General features: G+C 56.4%; 1 protein-coding gene across 2 annotated transcripts in view; it reads right to left on the bottom strand.

Moving 5' to 3' along the window:
- Nucleotides 1–761: 761 nt before the first annotated feature.
- The window catches only part of TMEM184B (transmembrane protein 184B), a 49649-nt gene continuing 32274 nt past the window's right edge, over nucleotides 762–18136 (bottom strand). The window contains exons 4-10 of one of the 2 annotated variants that reach the window (XM_072843991.1): nucleotides 11741–11831; nucleotides 11194–11269; nucleotides 7591–7682; nucleotides 6484–6653; nucleotides 5933–6127; nucleotides 3867–3887; nucleotides 762–3242 (exon numbers count right to left, since the gene is read on the bottom strand). In XM_072843991.1, the coding sequence (XP_072700092.1) occupies nucleotides 3001–3242; nucleotides 3867–3887; nucleotides 5933–6127; nucleotides 6484–6653; nucleotides 7591–7682; nucleotides 11194–11269; nucleotides 11741–11831 (887 nt within the window). In that variant the 3' untranslated portion in view covers nucleotides 762–3000. The remainder of the gene's footprint in view (nucleotides 3243–3866; nucleotides 3888–5932; nucleotides 6128–6483; nucleotides 6654–7590; nucleotides 7683–11193; nucleotides 11270–11740; nucleotides 11832–18136) is intronic. The other variant, XM_072843993.1, reaches the window with a different exon arrangement.

Genomic DNA, 18136 nt, shown 5'->3' with positions numbered 1-18136 from the left:
GGGAGGGCAGGCCACGTTTGTGGAAGCTCCTGTGGAAGCTGCCGGGCTTTGCAAGTTGGGGAAGGGCCAAACCACACGGATTGGCTTGGTCCACTGGCCTTTCTCCCCCCTCTCAGGTTGAGACCCGGGCGCCTGAACCCTGATCCTGGGATGCTGAGCTCAGGCTTGCCAAAGGGCAGCAGGAAGCCACAGATGGGGATAAGTGGAGGTTGGTGGCAGGCTGGGAAGTCCCCCCCCAACTCCCCCGCCCACGCCACATTCCTGAGCGCTCCTGTCAGCAGGCCAGCCCCTCCTCCCCAAGGGTGTGTGGCCAGGCACCTGGCCTGGTACCCCAAGCCCCCCCCCCCTTACCCCTAGGAGCAGGGACCTAGGGTCCCATGGTGGAGGGGGGCTCAGGGAGGCAGGAAGACAGCCTGCAGGGAGTAAGGAGGCCCTGGGAGATACCTGTAGGAAGGGGCTGCCAGTGCTCGGGGCCCTCTGGCTGGCTGGCAGAAGGGGCAACAGGGCATCAAGCCACCGCATGCACCAGCACTGCAGGGTGGGCCCCCGTGACCGCTGGGCCCCACCGGCCAGAGGTGAGGGACACAGGGGACCCGGGCCCCAGGGTCAGTGTCTGGCAATGAGAAGTCCCCCATCACCCTCCACGTCACAGCCTGGATGGAAGACGGTTTCCTAGGCTACCCCTGCCCACAGCACCAAACCCACCCCCAAACCCACGGGAGGCTGGAAGAGGAAGGAAAAAACCTCACCCACAGGCAGAGGAGATTTCAATACAATCTATATTATCTCATATATATATTTCTCACTTTATTTGCTCACTTCTGTCACGCATTTAAAATGTCACAGAGACCAAAATAGAGCGGCTTTCTGGTGGAACTCATGGCAGTCATACACGAGATACAAAACTAGGGGACTCTGTCCTCTCATACATCATACAATTAATTTTTCAAGTATTTTTTATGTACAAAGAGCTACTCTATTGGGAGAAAAAATTAAAAAAAAAAGAAAGGTAGGTTATGCATCCTAGGAAGGAAGGGTAGAGTGGGCGGGCGCGCATTCCTGGCCCCTCGACTCCCCAGGGCCGCTCGCTCCCTGCCACCGAGCCCCCCCAGGTCCCCCCATGAACCTCGCTAGCCAGCAGGTGTCAGGCGGGCAAAGACTGGGGGCAGGGAGTTGGCGGCACACTTTGGCCTGGAAGGAGGATCAAAGAGATTTGTAAGAGCAGGGGTGGGAGTGGGGCAGAGGATCTCCTCGGACAGCCTGCCCCCCCTGCTGCCTTCCTGGGCAGCTTGGAACTGGCTGGCCAGGCCCACCAGAAGGGGCCCAAGAGCTGGCCTCTGGGACCCTGCAAGCAGGCCTCTGGGACCCAGAGAGCTGGCCTGGTCATACAGGCCAAAGGCAGCCTGGGAAGACTACTGGGGTGGAATCCCCACTGGACCCTTGGCACTCTTCGTTCCAGGAATGAACCAAAAGGAAAAGACTCCACGGTGCAGTTCTGGTGCCACAGGGCAGGGCCCTCCTCACCAACCTTCTGCAGGCTGTTACAGCCCAAACCCAGGTGCCATCTGGCTTTCAAAGGACAGAACCTCTGCCTCTACGAACATAACATCGTTACTGTCAAGAGTTGCTCGAAGGCTCTTCCTAAGACAGTGGCCGGTCTAAGCCCAGCCTGCCTGGGGGCTGGCCCTAGGAGGCTCCAGGTATACAGGTGTGGAGGTGAGCGAGGAGAGGGGACAGGTGATCCTGGCCACCCCCAAGGCCTGTCCAAGGGTGCGTGGCCCAGCACTGCAGGATCCTCTGAGTGCCAGCAGCTTGACACGAAGCCCCCAGGGAGTATGTGTGGCCAGACTGAGGGCCTAGGAAGGGGGAGCTTTCATATGTGACTAAGGCACAGAAGAGATGGGCCGAGGGGCCAGCCGAAGCAGGACACCAGGCCCTGTGTGGATACGGCGCCAGGGAGAGGAGTCTGGGGTCACCCTCCCACTCCTCAGCTCCCTGCTGCATGCCCCATCCTTCCGTCCTCCCTCCCATAAGACTGTTCCTCCAGAAGCTGGTCTGAAATGTGGAGACTCAGACCCATCCCCTGCAATGGGAAGGAGAAACCCTAGGGAGAGACCAGGACCCTGTGGAGGTTCTCATTGCTCAGCCTGGGAAGGAGGGTTGGGAGCCGCCAACCCTTTCAGCAGCTGGGAAGCAAGAGCTCTGCCCAAAATGCTCTCGAGAAGAAAGACCCCAAGTGATAGGGCAGTGTGGGCTGCTGGCTGCCCTCAGCAGGCCAGGAGGAAGGGGTGTGAGGCAGGCAGGAAGGGCAGCCATGGAGAGGACAGCCAGGGGCCCAGAGACACCTGCTTGGAGGGGCCTTGTTAACAGAAGAGGGGCCCAGATGCACCTGAGTGCCCTTCCAATGTGGGACACGTGGCTCTTGGTGTCGCTCTGGTCCTTGCAGCATGCTGGGCAGGCCTGGGTCAGGAGGGGCCACAGGGAACGTCTGGGTCCCCTCCTCCCCGTCTTGCCCAGGGTGAGGCTAATCTAGTGTGGACAGAGGGCACAAGGGAGGGAGCAGGCAGGAAAGAGCCCAGGTCAAAGTATTGCACGGTGTTGGGGGCAGGGCTGTAAATCTCGTGGGGGAGGGGGTGACCCGCATGGGGGCTGGGAGGGCTGCGGCCACTGGCCCACCACGGCCACAGCTGGTCCCAATGTGCCGCCGCCACAGGGGCACAGGAGTGGCTCCCGGCGTCCTCCATCTCCTGCCCAGCAGTGCAGGGGTGGCCATGTATAAATATTTTCCTGAAGGATCGCGGGGAGTTAGCCTGGGCCGTCCCCCGGGGCCGACAGCCCCTGGCTGTTCCTCTGGAAGCGATATGTGAGTGTTTCTGGTCCAATAAATTAACGGGCAATGCCAAAGCTGCGCCAGTCCGCCTCCTGGCCCACGCGTGGAGCTGGAGGGGGGCACACCCTGCTCCAGGCCCAGGCGCCCGTCCTCCCCACCAGCAGCCGCACCTAGAACTCGTCATCAGAGCTGAGCAGGAGAGTCTTCTCATTGTCGCGGGCGCCACTGAGGCTGTGGGAGCGCGAGAGGCTGTGGGCGCCACCGCGCCAGGCGGGCCCGGGCTCCAGCGTGGACTGCTGCGTGTACTGCTGGTAGGCGGGCGAGAAGTTGTGGATGGCGTCCTGCACGATGTCATGTGGGTTCATGGTCTCCTTGAGGCTGCTGGAGATGCTCTTCATGGGGGCGCAGCGGCCTGCAGGGGGGAGCCCAGAGGCAGAGGTGAGGGGCCGGGGGTGGGGAAGCCCCTAGGCCCGGGACAGACCCCCACCCCAAGGCTGGGTTACCCACTGACCCCTTCCTGTGACAGAGAATGGGCAGGGGGGCGGACACAGGAGGCGCAGAGATATGGCCCCTCTGGTCCCCCTCTGAGGAGTGCACCGGAGTCTGCAGACCAGCTCCGCCAGGACAGGCTGCCGGGGCCTGGACCCACAGTGGGGCCGACACGTGAATCTTGAGCAGCTGCCCTCCGAGAGGGCAGAAGTGGCCCAGGCCACAAAACCGAGAGGTAAGGCGGGAGCCCAGGTCTTCAAATTCAGATCTGGCATGCTCTCTCCACCTTCACGCTCCTGCCACAGATTTCCCACTAAATGTCCCGGCTTTCCCCGCTAAGGGGCACCGAGCCCCCAGAACCCAGCATGACGTCTTCCAGAACAGCGAAAGACCAGCACACAAGGAGGCAAACTACAGAGGGCAGCCCCCGGCAGGCAGGTGCTCTGAGGAGACAGGAACACAGAGGAGGGGCGAGGGGGAGACGCATGCTGGTGACAGCGACCACGGCTGACGTGCAGGACAGACGTGCAGACAGAGCAGAACCTACCGTAAGGGCCATACGTCGGCACTGCCCGCGGCCAAACCCCGGGCAAAAGCAGGGCGGGGGGGGGCAGAGAAGCCAGAGAAATAGAGAAGACAAGAGACAGCTGAGTGACCCCTGAGTGACCGCGGTCTGCACACCGCACCGCACCCCTCCCTGCCCCTGCCCGGCACCCAGTGGGGCGCATCCACCCAGGGGTGACTCCTCTCACGGGGCTCACGCTTTCTCCCAGGGGAACAAACAGCAGATACCCAGAATGCTGGCTGGGGTTCCACCTGTACGTTTAAGTCAGGACCTGCCACCCCCACTTCTCTAGGCCTGGCTAGAATTGCTAAGCAATGTGCCATATACTTTATAAACCTCACGACGTTTCACAGATGAGGAAATCAAGGTTGGGAAGGGGGGCAAGAGGGACTGGTTCCCTACCCAGATCCCACAGTAGCAGCAGCCCAGACACAAGCCCGATGGGAGGGCTGAGGGGTTAGTGTGCAGGCAACTGACCCACAGAAGTGGGGCCCTGCCTTCCCCCGGGAGGGCTGGGCTGGGGTCTTCGCTAGAGCTGTATTTCTGGCTGTGCTATTCTTTGCTGGGGTGGTTGTCTGGGAGCAGTGGGTGGGAGGACAGAGCTCAGGTGTCCGGTGGGCCTCTGCAGAGCCATGACACATGACATTTTAAACCTCAAGGGGTTAGAAACGGTTCTGTGCTACAGCCCAGGCTCCAGGGACAAGGGTGGCTGTCCTAAGGGCACAGGCTCTGTCAGGACCAGGTCCAAGGGCCACTGCCCTCACCACTGGCTGCGTGTTTGCCACATCGGGCAACAGGTGGGACACCAGGGGGCAGCAGTAAGGCCGAGCCAGTAAGGCATTAGGCATTAGGTAGGTGTGCAATCAAAAACGGAAGGTGTGCCTACAGCCCTCAGCCAGCAGGTTTGGAAGAATGCAGATGGGTGTGTAAGAGTGGGGTGGCCCTTGGGCAGCCTGGGTGGCTCAGCGGTTTAAGTGCCCAGGGCATGATCCTGGAGTCCCAGGATCAAGTCCCACATCAGGCTCCTTGCATGGAGCCTGCTTCTCCCTCTGCCTGTGTCACTGCCTCCCTCCCCCTCTCTCTGTCATCATGAATAAATAAATACAATCTTAAAAAAAAAAAAAAAGAGTGGAATGGCCCGGAGAGCCAGCCCGTCCACAAGCATCGGGCAGGTCTCTTTCTGGGCCAGGGAGAGAACGCTTATGTACGAAGGGGATGGGGCTGAGGAGCTGCTGCAGCACCCAGTCCCCGGGGCCTCTGGTGGGCCGAGGCGCTAGGCCTATGGAAGTGGGGTTCTCACCTCCGGCTGCATGGAGGGCACTGGCAGCAGCCCAACTCCTGGGGGACCTGTCAGAGCAGGAGCCACCCCTCCCCAGCCTCCTTTTCCCACCCCCTTGACAACCAGCCAGAGGCAGCAGTCAGAGGCAGCTCTCCCACCCCAGGCCCGGGGGAGCTATGAAAGCACACGTTGCCCAAGCCCAGACCACTTATTGTAGAATCTCGGAGGGTGAGGCCCAGACATGGGACCTGAAAGACTCTCCAGGGCACCCTAATGTACAGCTGGGGTTGCCAACTTCTCCTAACAAAGAGGAAAATGAGCCAGTGTAAAAAGCAAGCTGTTAAAAACTATTACCATCTGAGTCTGTTTCTTAGAAGTAATCAGGTTCAAAAAGAAGGAGAACTTTAGAACACAGGGAATTACAGGACAGAATGGACAGCTGTGCTGGTGTTAGGAGCCCCAGGAGCCTGTTTATTCTGGGGTCTCTGTCCTGATCTTCCTCTGGGGACATTGTGCTAGAGCATCTCAGGGCGCTCCAGGCCTGCTATAAGAGGCAGGTGGGCTCGGCTTCCACGACCTCCCTGCCACAACCTTGCGCTGAGGACAGAGGGCAGGAGAGCCCCGACCTCTGTGGCCCCTTTCCCACAGTGAACTGGAAATGCCTGACCCATTACAACCTGTCGGACACTGGGTGGCAGAAGGGCCCTGGGGCTGGACCAGGGAGGGCTTCGCCCGCCCAGGGGGTCGTCTTCAGGACCCTAGCTCCTACCTTGCGCATCCAGCCTCTTGTCAGCATAGACTTTGTAGGTGAAGGCGTGCCGCAGGGCCAGAGCTGCGAAGAACATCTCCACACAGATGATGAAGTCCTGGTAGCCGGCGGCCACAGTGCCCTCGCCCACAGAAACGCGGGCCGAGTGGATCTTGGGGATGGCCCCACACTTCTCCAGGATGGCCAAGAGCATGCCTGGAAGGGAGGACAGGGGCATGTGGCCCGACACTGGACCCCCACTCTGATCCCCCTCTCCACCATGCAGCCCTCCTCCCCCAAGGTGCCACACCTGCTGGAAAGGATGGCAGCAAAGTCTGTGGTTGCTCCTGTAGGGCTGGGATGCCAACACCAAGCTGAGGCCTCTGGGAAAACCCACTCCACTAGCTCCTTGCTGGCTGTCAGCACTGGGGGTCCCCTGGACCCCCGTCCATGAAGTAGCCCCACTGACAGTCTCCCATGGCTATGAAAGGCCCCTGAGGGCCCAAACTCCACACCTAGGAGGTGCCTGGTGGATAGAGGGGCAGCATGGGCCCCATGGGGGCAGGCCTCACCTTGCCAGAAGGAGAGAAAAATGACGGACTTGACCATGAAGAACTTGAGGACGGGGCTGTAGGGGCTAAGCAGGTCCCGGGTGGCAAAGTAGAAGAGGAAGAGCGCGTAGAGGGCCAGGCTGACGGAGATGTTGTAGATGATGGTCACATAGAGGTAGCCGCTGCTGACACTGTGGAACGGGCAGTGTTCTCTGGCTTGGACAGGGCCTTCTGAGGGACAAGAGGCCTCCCACCCTCGACTACCCGGCCAGTATGCCAACCTCCATGGCTCTCAGCAGTGCGCCCCAGGTGGTGCTCTGGGAGCCACTGAAGAAAGGGATCAAAGTGGCCAAAACGGCAGGGGGTGGTGGGGAGGTGTGCAAGGGGTGCACTGGCGGCAGCGGGGAAGGCCAGGCCCCCATTGCCTCTGCTTTGCTCCCGGGTGTCTGAGCTGCCCACCTGCAACTCTGGTGCCCAGGCTCCTGGTGGGGACACAGACATGGAAGCCAACAGCACCAGGTAGGGAGCTCAGCCCGATGCTCGGGCAACAGGTGTGAGAGTGACATTAGAGCTGGGCTTTGCTCTCTTCTCTTGAGCCAGGCCATGTCCCCCCCTCTGAGCCTCAGTTTGTTCCCCTGCCCTGGTGGGGCTATCATGAGGGGTACAGGTGGTACATGTAAACTGTCTGCAGGCACAGGGCCTGGGTACACGGTCACCTTCACTAATTCCCAAGATGAAAGGACATCTACATGGGAGAAACCTTCTACTCGGGGACTCAACACAGGCCTCTCAGGGCTCTGACCTTCTTGCTCTCTGACATGGGGGTGTCACTATCCCTTCTTGGCCCTCCCCTGGGGCACCAGTCTATAGGCTGTCTGTGAAAGTGACTTGTGCTGGAGGTGGGGCCAAGTGTCACAGTTGTCACTGCCAGGCTTGGGTCTTGCCACTCAGGGGAGCAAGGAGGCATGAGGAGGGCCATGCCGGGCCTGGCCTCCCCTCAGAGGAAGGTGTGTGGCCAGTCTGCTGCCACCCTCTTCCCTAAGGCAGGGCATCGGCCTCTGGGCAGGGCACCCTACTCCTGCACTGAAACTCCTCCCCTCACGCCTCTCAGGGGGACCCACTGCTTACTCAAAGTCACCATCCCGGTACTTGCCGAAGGCCTGGAGGACCACGGTGCTGACAGCCATGAGTGGCTTCACCACGCAGAACTGCAGGGTGGCCTGTTGGGGGAAAAGGTTAAGAGTCGAGGACAAGCAAAGAAACTGTGTGACAAGCCCCTCCTCTGGCCAGCTGGGCCTGTGCTGGAGGCCAACAGGTTGGGTGTGGGGGTCCAGTGTCCTGCCCTGAAGGGACTGCCATCTGGAGAGGGAGCAGAATCTGACAGGAGATCAGTGTGATGCAGCTGTGTGAGCAGACGGAAGGAGGAGGGAAGGAAGGAGGGATGGCCGCCGGAGGGGTGAAGGGGCTCAGGACAGGAGAGCCTGTCAGAGGGGTCTCAGAGAAGGGGTCAGCAGGAACATGCCACAGGCCCAAGGGACAAGCTGAGGGAGCAGCTTCTACCAAGACCTGAGAGGCCAACAGCAGACGTGAGCCAGGGGGTATAGACACAGGGCCTTGCCTGAAGCCTCCTCCTGTCCTCCTTGTCCACCCCTGCATCTCACTGCAACTGAAGGGGGCCTCCAGGAGCACAGCAAAGGGGGCAGCCCAAAGCACAAGTCCTGGGATCCCGAATCTGAGTTTGAATCCTGGCCTCACCAGCTACCACCTGAGAAAGCTCCACTGAGCAGCCACCTCACTGATAAATGGACGTAACCAGCTCATCACAGGGCTGACAGACAGGGGAATGTTTTCTGGAAGCTCTCCCACCTCTATGTGTTCAATAAAGCCTCCACTGGCCTGCTCGGCCACTGGAGGAATTCTGGAACCAGGCTGTTGCAGCCCCTACGGAGGCTCCCGCAAATTCAAGGGCAACCCACAGTGCCCATAAAACCACCAGAATCGGGGCACCTGGGGAGCTCAGCAGTTGAGCCTTCAGCTCAGGGTGTGATCCTGGGGTCCTAGGATTGAGTCCTGCATCGGGCTCCCCTAAGTCCTGCATCGGGCTCCCCTAAGGGAGCCTGCTTCTCCCTCTGCCTCTGTCTCTGCCTCTCTCATGAATGAATGAATGAATGAATGAATGAATGAATGAATAAATAAAATCTTAAAAACAAAAAACCACCAGAATCACCATCCTCTTGAAATCAGTAAATCTAAGCCATAATAAGGCTCCTTCTCTGGAAGTAGGAGCAGCTTTAAAATAAGGCTAAACCGGGGATCCCTGGGTGGCGCAGCGGTTTAGCGCCTGCCTTTGGCCCAGGGCGCGATCCTGGAGACCCGGGGTCGAATCCCACATTGGGCTCCCGGTGCATGGAGCCTGCTTCTCCCTCTGCCTGTGTCTCTGCCTGTCTCTCTCTCTCTCTCTCTGATGACTATCATAAATAAATAAATTAATTAAAAAAAAAATAAGGCTAAACCATGGGCAGCCCCAGTAGTGCAGTGGTTTAGCACCGCCTTCAGCCCAGGGCGTGATCCTGGGGACCCGGGATCGAGTCCCACGTCAGGCTCCCTGCATGGAGCCTGCTTCTCCCTCTGCCTGTGTCTCTGCCTCTCTCTCTGTTCCTCATGAGTAAATAAATAAAATCTTAAAAAAAATAAAATAAAATAAGGCTAAACCAGCGTGACTCCAAGTCAGGCAAGGACCCTGGGGCAGAGAAAGTAACCTGGTGAACCCAAAAGCTTTTGCCCAACTGGGGACCAGAGCACAGTTTGTGGGGAGTCCCAGGAGGCCTGAACTGCGAGAAAGCACCTGTAATGCTGCCATCAGCAACCCCTCCCCAAATTCCCTGGCCCCACCACCCACCTTGAGGGAGCAGGACCGGTATCTGGGGAAAAGGCAGGAGCCGCACTTTGTACCCATAGGTATGCCTGCCAACAAGCTGCTGCATCCTTATCCATGGAGTGCACAAGAACCCCCACGACAAAGCACTGTTACAGGTGAGGAAACTGAGGCACAGAGAAGCTAAAGTCACAGGAGAGTCAGCAGAGCCCCTGTCTCAACCACATCCCTGAGTCAGATCCAAAATCAGGCAGTGGTTCCCAAGTCAGGCTGGACACAAGAATCACCCTCGAGCTGCAAACACCACCTGAGGCCCAGAGCTCCACGCCAGACTGTCTTCATCAGGCTGCAGTTTGGAGGGGGGATTGAGAGGGGGCTGACCAGAGAATGTCTACTGTGAACCAGCTCTCCAGGAGATTCGGATCCTAGAGAAAGCCCCGGCCCTGGTTTTCTCAGGAGAAAGCAGCAGAGTGCTCTCTCCCTAGGGAAAGGGGTACAAAAGCTGTTTTTATCCTCTGTCCTCTTACTACCTCTCCCTGCCACTTCCAGAACAGCAGCAAGACATCCGAACCCACAGGGCCAGGGAATCATTTATAACAAGGCTATGCAAGCTAGTGATCATGGGATCAAAACTTTGTACACAATATACTCATCAAAGAAGGCAGTGAGTCACAGCTGGGCCCACGGAGGCTGAAAGGCTGGTAAACAATGGCTCTGGAAGGCCCCACCCACCATGACCCCAGGACACTTTTAACTCTTTGCCTCCAGGCCAATCCAGCAATGCCCAAAAGACTGAATCCAGCAATGCCCAATGGAAGGCAGAGCTGGCAGTGGCTGGGCAGACCTGAGGGTAGACCTAGCGCGTCCGTCCAGGTAGGTGCTTTGTGGGTGTGTTCAGAGTGCACGCAGGGGCCCTGCACAGAAGGGAATAGAAAGGCCAGCCCTCCGGTGGCCGCGGTGATCAACTGTGGTGTTCATTTCCCCTTGAGACTACTCTGGCAATGCCAGAGGAGCCAAGAGAGGTCTTGGCACCCCAGGAGATTGCACACCAGCAAGGCGAGGCACCTCAGACTCTCTCTCCCCAGACAAGAGGCAGTGGGTTCCGTGCCAGTCTGTGCTGACGGCTTTCCATCCATCACCACACCCATGCATTCAACCATCCCTCGAGATAAATATCCATATGCCTACTTTACAGATAAGGAAACTAAGTCGGGCTCACAGAAGTTACAGCACTTAGCCAAGGTCACACAGGCAAGAGGAAAAGCTGAGAATCAAACTCAGATGGTCAGACACCCAGGCCCATGTGCTCCACCACAATACCACACGGCCTCCGCCCAGGCTACTTCAGACCACAGGGAAGGCAGCCGAGGAAACCGGAAGCTGGTGGCCTGCCAGCTGGGGAACGGGGAAGAGCCCAGACACTCGCAGGCCTGTCCTGGCACGTAGCTTTCATGTAGAAGCCCTGCTGGCCTCTAGCTACAAGCTGATGAGGAGTTTCGAACTGAGATTTCAGAATCCCCACGCACTTCCTGATTCTCTCACATACACTAAGACCTGCTTGGTTGGAGTGAGAGGAAGGACAGGTCCACTTCCTCCCCAGGGCCACCACAGACCCCTTCAGGACACCTGTCACTACCCCTTGGAGCAGGTGCATTCCTAACAGCTTAGGGGATGGATGCTGGGGCCTGGGGCACTTCACGGGGGTATGGAGAGCCCACAAGTGGGGACCGGGACAGCCTACAGTGGGGTCCTCTGGGCCCGACACCCGCCTCTGCTGTTGGATGACCAGGGGCAGCCCGCAGGCTCCTGGGCCCTGGCCTGCAGCCCCGGACCAGGGCAGATGCTAGGGCACACACCTGCTTGCAGAATCGCAGGAATCCAATGGAGTAAGTCTTTCCCCAGAGACAGCACGTGCCGTACATACAGCTGGACCTGGAAGAGACAAGTGGAGAAGCAGTTGGCAGGCAGACAGCCAGGATTTGGGAAAGGTGGGGCTGGGGAAGGCCACCCTCCCTCACATCCACAGGAGCCCCTTGGCAGAGAGGACAGGGCTGGAAACGGGGCATAGATCCCAGGCAGCCTTGAAGTGGAGGCCAAGCACTGCACTGGCCTGGGGTGGGGGCAACAAACAGACTTGAAAAGTACTGTATGTAAAGACTGCAAGAGGAGAAAACAGGCAGACAGGAAGGGACAAGAAGAGAAAGAGAAAGAAGAAACAAGAGCCAGCCAGGTTGTCCCCAGAGTCCCCAGGAACAGTGTTGCTCAGGAAGCGAGGAGAAGCACGACAGGGCTAGGTCACGGGCATAGCCAGTCTGTGTGTCCAGCTGATACCAGGACGGCTCGAAGAACATCAGGCCCGGGAAACCGGGTGGTGGGGGGGCTCCAGGGAAACTTCAGACTCACTCGATGGGCTTCCCTCTGATCTCCGACATGATGGAACTTTCTCCCCCGAGGTATTCATAGCATAGGCTCAGGAAATTATAGATGACCAGGGCTGTGAAAAATATTCAGAGAAAATCACTCAAGTCAATAGGACGGGTTAACAGATGATGGAATCCTGAACAGCAACAGGAGTGAAAGCACCGTGGTCATGGGCAGCAGCAGGGCCTTAAGGACCCGCACCATGAATGTTCCATTTATAATTGAAGTCGGGCAGAGCGAGGTCAAGCTGTTTAGGGCTATGTACACACACGGCTGGTCATGCCATAAAGAAACATGAGGGAGTGGTTAGCATGAAGTTCCGGATTGTGTGGGGAGGCCGGAGGAGGCGGAGACGGGGGTGGGCTCGCTGGGGGATCTGGCAAGGAGCACATCCACTGTGGGACTCAACAGGCGCCGCTTTGTAACTACTTATCCGTTTCACACACTTTTCTGTATGCGTGTGTTAGGGATCGGAGTTCTACCACAAAACGCTAAAGCATTCTCTAGGGGGATTTAAAATTTCTCAGGAGAAATTTTAAGCAGGAATGAGACAGGAGAACCTCTATCCATTCACCAACCCATGATGAGAGGTGGCTTCTGCAGGCCACCAGAAGCTCCAGGGGGATGTACTAAGGGGCGCGAAACAGCACAAATGTGCTGAGAAGCTGGGCCAGCTTGCTCTGGGTGCAGCTCGGGATCTCCACAAAGATACAAGGCTGTGACAGACCAGCGGCATAGAAGCATATTGTCAATGCTAGAGATAAGTCAACATGTGCAAGCGGTCTTCCGGTTAGAGGATTCCTACGGGGTCAACAGGCTGAAGGCTGCGGCCTGCAGGGTGCTGGGAGCACCAGGACGTGCCAGGAGCAAGGATGGGGAGAGTGGAGAGGAGCAGGAGCACAGAGGCCACCAGAAGGAAAGGCCGCAGGAGGAAGATCAGGCCAAGAGCAGGGGATCTAGAGCAAAGAGTGTGGGTCCAAATGGGGTAAGGGGACAGGAAAGCAAGGGAAGCACCGGCAGCCCTGCACACAGGGGGCTCCTCATCTGATCCTGCTGCCCTGCAAGGCTCCCAGCCCTGAGCTTGGCATTCAAATGCCAAGTCTTCCCACAGTGACTTGGCCCCGCCCACCCCACACATGGCCTTGCCAGCAACTAGATGCCCCTCTTTCCCGCAGGTTACCATGACGTCCATCCTCTTCCCTTTGTGCTCCCACTGCCTGGGGTGCCCTTCCCTCTGTGTTCCTGGCACCCATGTGTCCATCAGACTCCCGGAGAGGTCTCTGGCCCTACCACAGCGGCTGGTATGTTCTCATCCATGGAACCGCCGGCTGCAGACACTGTGCAGTACTTCCTGCCCTGCAGCATGGCTGGCATGACCCCGATTGCTCTCATGGGACTGCAGCCCACTTCTTCCCCAGAGCACGGACACAGCACTTGGCACGTAGCAAGCACACCACTAACGTGGCACTACCTCGAGCTAGGGCATATGCGGTCCTGGTGGCAGAGCTCCAGGCAAATGCTGGCCTTCAGCAATTTGATAAGGAGTATTTTTGAGGTGCTATATACCTAAGCTATTAAAGGCTCACACCCACAGCTAGGGTGGGGGTCCCAGGAGGCACCCACCACTGAGCTGTGACTGTCCCTTTATAGAAACAGAGCAGAGGGTTTGTGATGAAGATTTGCCCCTGATTAGCTGTGAGTCTCTCTGTGCCTCAGTCTCCTCATCTGTTCTATGGGGACAATAGAGATACCTACTTACCCTGCCAGGTGGTTTGAAGTCTGAGCACGCAAACTACTCAGAAGAGTGGTTGGCACTTAGCAGTGCTTGCTAGGTGGCCATTACTATCTATCTGCTTGTCTTCCTCAGGGGCCAGTGTCCCTTGCTGGGGCTGAGGACCCTGTAAGGCTGCCTGCCTGGCATGGAAGCAGCTCAGGATATGTGGGACTACAGTCATCTCCACTGAGCTCCAAAGCACTCTTCAGTGACAAGAACTCTGGGGCAATGTGGTAGGGGTGGGGGTGGGCATCAAGCCAAATCTGATGTCAGTCTGCTAATGACCTTTGATCAAGGCCGCAGGATGCCAGGTAGAATGGATGTGCCCATTCCAAGCTGGGTCCAGCTACTTTGTGGCCAATGGTACTTTCCAAAGATGGACACACCCTGGGACACCACCTCCTCTCTGCGAGGAGATAGGGTCTTCTTCCCTCTCTTTGCATCTGTGGGGACCGGGGAGACTAAAGCAGAAGGGTTGCTTCAAGACATCTGACGCTGGGCTTAGAGAAGGCCTCTTTCCCTGGTTCTTTCTTGAGAACCTCTCGAGAGGTTCTCAAGAAATGCCTCCCCTTGGATGTAGCCACCATGCTTCAGGGAAGCTCAGCCCAGCCCACATGGAGAGACTACCCAGAGGTGGCTCATGTGGGAGGCACTGAGGCCCCAGGCGATGCCAGCAACTGCCAGACACATGAGTGAACCAGACTTCAGACCCCACCCTCCAGCTGAGGGTCCCTTAGTGGAGGCTCAGAGAGCAGGGCACAGGGACAGACTATCCATACTGTGCCCTGTCCAAATTCCTGAGCTGCACTATCCATGAACAAAAGAAATGGTTTATGCTAGTCCATCTGGGATGATTATTCATGCAGCCAGAGTAAATGTATACATATACACACATATGTTTGTGTGTGTACCTATATAGTGTGTATGTATATGTGTATGTATAGTATGTCTGTGTATATAATGCATATATATGTGTATATATGTAAATGTGTGTATATACAATGTGTGTGTATATGTGTGCACATGTATGTGTATGTACATAAGTGTATGTATTGTGTACATATATACACACAATGTATCTATGTGTACATACATGATATAAAACCACTCCGAGAGTCCCCAGAATGTGCCATGAGCTTTCACATTCTGGTGCCTCTGCTGACTTCCAGGGGCAGGTCCTGCTGAGATGCCACCTCTCACTCGCCAACCCTCCGTCCACGGCCAGGCTCTCTCCACACACCACACTCTCACCATTGATCCACCCAATCCTTTCAGTACAGGGGCGGCATAATGAAGCAGGGGAACCACAGGCCTGAAGGCAGACTGCCAGGGTACAGAGGACAGCTCCACCACTAAGCTGGTGACCTCAGGCAAGTTTCTTAAGTGCACTGTGCCACGGTTTCCTCACCTTTAAGCCAGGGCTAACAGCAGCAACTTCCTCGAGGAAAGAAGTGTGACTCCTTTGCTAAGGCTGAGCTCATACTTCACCGTCCACAGCATGTGTCCTATTGTTCTTCCCATACTATAAACTCCTCGCAGGTAGGAACTGAAACCTACTCTGACTACCAGAGGGCTTGGCACTTACAATCAACACAGAAAGAATGAACAGACAGACATGGGCCTTAACTCGGGGTAAGGCTCAGAGAGGCGGGCCAGGCACATGGTCCACACTCTTCTTGCCTGCAGAGCCTACCCTTCCTGCACAGATGCACCTTCTAAAGCAATCAGACTCGGTCCCCAGACAGAACTCTCAAGAGAAGACAACAAGGCCAAGGTTCATCAGCCCCTTTGTCCATAACCGCCCTCCCAAGCCAGGCTATCTCACAAGCCACTGTTGAGAGGAGCTTGGCACCTGAGCACATGTCCTTTCCTGTGTCATCACAGATGTCAGCACCCTCCTGAGTCACGTGGTTGAGCCGTCTATCCCTATCCGGCTCTGCATTCAACTGGCCAGAATCATCAAATGTATCCACCTCTCTCAGTTCGAGGCTCTTGACGTCCTCCCAGCGCTCCAGGGCCAGCGGATCCATCAGACACCAATACACTGATGGTTTCCTTTAAAGAATCACTAGGGAATCAATAATGGTTCTCAGAGAAGGGAGACAAGATGGAATCTCCTCGAGATGACTCAAACAGCCCACATCAGCACACACTGACCATCTGGACAGATCAATCCCCTCTTAGGATTATAAAGCCAGGCAAAACACTATCCCCATTCCAGCAAGGATGTTTACAGTGGGCAACTCCATACACACCCCAGGAACAAGCTCAACGATACACAGCCCTGGGCATGAGAAGAGTAAGAACGCTGGGCTGGAGGCCAGCAGTGTGGGTGTAGTGCTTGGCCAGCAGGCTTGCTGCTTGACTGCTCCTCTGACCCCAGCTCCAGTTCTGCTCCCTGGAGAGGCCCCAGAGACACAAAATGACTCTATGCCTCCCTACGTACTAATCACAGCCTGCGTTCCAGGCTCTGTGCTAGGTCCTGCAGACACAAGAGTGACCAAGGGACCCACAAATCAGGCCCTCCAGTCTGGAGAGGAGCATCTAGCAGGAGGGAAGGGATGGTCCTTCTCTCTCTCCTGTCCTGGAGAATGGAACTTTCTGTTCCATTCTATTTTTTTTTTTTTTAAGATTTTATTTATTTACTCATGAGAGAGGCAGAGACACAGGCAGAGGGAGAAGCAGGCTCCTTGCAGGGAGCCCGATGTGGGACTCCATCCCAGGACCTGGGATCACAACCTAAGCCAAAGGCAGATGTTCAATCACTGAGCCACCCAGGTGCCCCTTTCTGTTCCATTCTAAATACCAAATCTTAAAGACTGATTGATTTAATTTGACAAGGGGGGTGGGGCACAGGCAGAGGAGAGGCAGAGAGAATCTCAAGCAGACTCCCCACTGAGCACTGAACCCAACCTGGGACTTGATCCCATGACCCTGAGATCATGACCTGAGCCAAGACCAAGAGTCGGATGCTTAGCTGACTGAGTCGCCTAGGCTCCCCCTAGATACCAAATCTTAAATGGACTAGAAACAAATGCACAAAATCAGGAGCAAAGGACCAAGATGGGAGATAAAATGAGCATCATATTGGAGCCTTGAGGCCTGGAGAAAAGAGATCAGGGTCACTCTCTTCAATATAAGGGGTCAGACAGGACCCACCTGGTCCCGGAGGCAGAGCCAGGCCTTCAGCGTAATATAAGAAACAACTGCCAACAGGCCATCTTTGGAGATGAAAGGTAGTGAGCTCTGTGCTGGTGGAAGCATGCAATCAGAGGCTGGCAAGCCTCTCAGCAGACATTATACAGGGGTTCTTAGAGACTGAGTCTTTACAGGTCCCTTCTGACCCTGAGACTTGAGGCCTTCTTTCCTCACTGGCAGCATCTCTAACCCATAGCTGCCTGGACAGGGGGCTGTAATTCAAGAGGCTGCTCTCCACTTGGCCTCCCACCTGTGCACCCAGAACAGGCACCTGCAACAACATATTCCCAAGGAGCCCCCAGGGCTTCAGAGAGGATCCACCAAGATATGCACTCTTGCTGCCCCTGGCAGCAGTTCCTGGGGTCAGTAGTCCTCACAAGTTCCCTGCTACAGGTCAGATGGGCACATTTGTCTGTTCCTTCACTAACCACTCACTGGACAACTGGACGTCTACAGTGTGCCACCCTCTGGGTGCAGAACCTCAGTGACCCTAGGTGCACCTGGCCATTCCAAGCTCACTTCCTCCACATACCTTCAGCACCTACCGCTGACCCCTAGGCCTTAGATGCACACAGAGAATTTGGTTATCTGGAAAGATGTGGGGGCGTTCCACATGGCAGGTAACTTGAGGAGGAGCACAGAAAACTTAATTCTGACCACTTTGGACAAAATCTTCGGTGCTCAGAAATAGGGGCCTCAGAAAATGCTTCCCCCCCTTTCCAGGGATTGTCATGGACAGTAATGGATGCAGTGTGCTACTGCCCTAGTGGGCTGGGGTCTGCCTGGAGCTGCTCCAGTGGTAGCATTCCTCTCCTCCCTTGCGTTTTTTCTGCCCTCTTGATCCTGCTTATTGCTGCTTCCTGCCACCTAGATTGCTGTTTCCGATGCCTCTTCTGATTGGTTTCCTCTCAATACCTTTCTTCATTCTGATTGACTGAGCTCTTGTAATGGCCAGCTCTATCAGCAGGGGCGCCAGCGAGGATCACTACAGCCAGTGCTGCTAGCACACTGGCCTCTGGGTCTCTTGTGGCCCTTGGCTGGGTTCCATTTATCCTGGCTGTACTCTCTCTCTGCCCAGGAAGACGTTTTACTTTGGGCCAGAGTCCAGGAAGTGAGGTTTGTCCACAATCTGAAGCGAGGTGAAGGCAGCATCATTCTTTGACTATTTCATGTAAAATCTCCCCTCCTAACCAGAGGCCATGCTTTCCATGGGAGAAAGCTGTCCTGCACTCCTCTATGGAGCTGGACATGGAGCCATTCTGGGGACCCAGAGACCCAGGGCTGCACCTGGCCTCTGACAATTAGTCTCTAGGTAGTTGTAAGCTTCTTAGCCCACTCGAATTCTTTTTCTCATGAGCACAAAGTGGGGATGATCATACATCTACCAGGTAACTGGGAGTTGAGAA

Source organism: Canis lupus, chromosome 11 (assembly GCF_048164855.1).
Source record: "Canis lupus baileyi chromosome 11, mCanLup2.hap1, whole genome shotgun sequence".
NCBI lineage: Eukaryota > Metazoa > Chordata > Mammalia > Carnivora > Canidae > Canis > Canis lupus.
Note: the sequence above shows the minus strand (reverse complement) of the source record. Positions and strands in the feature narration are given on the sequence as shown.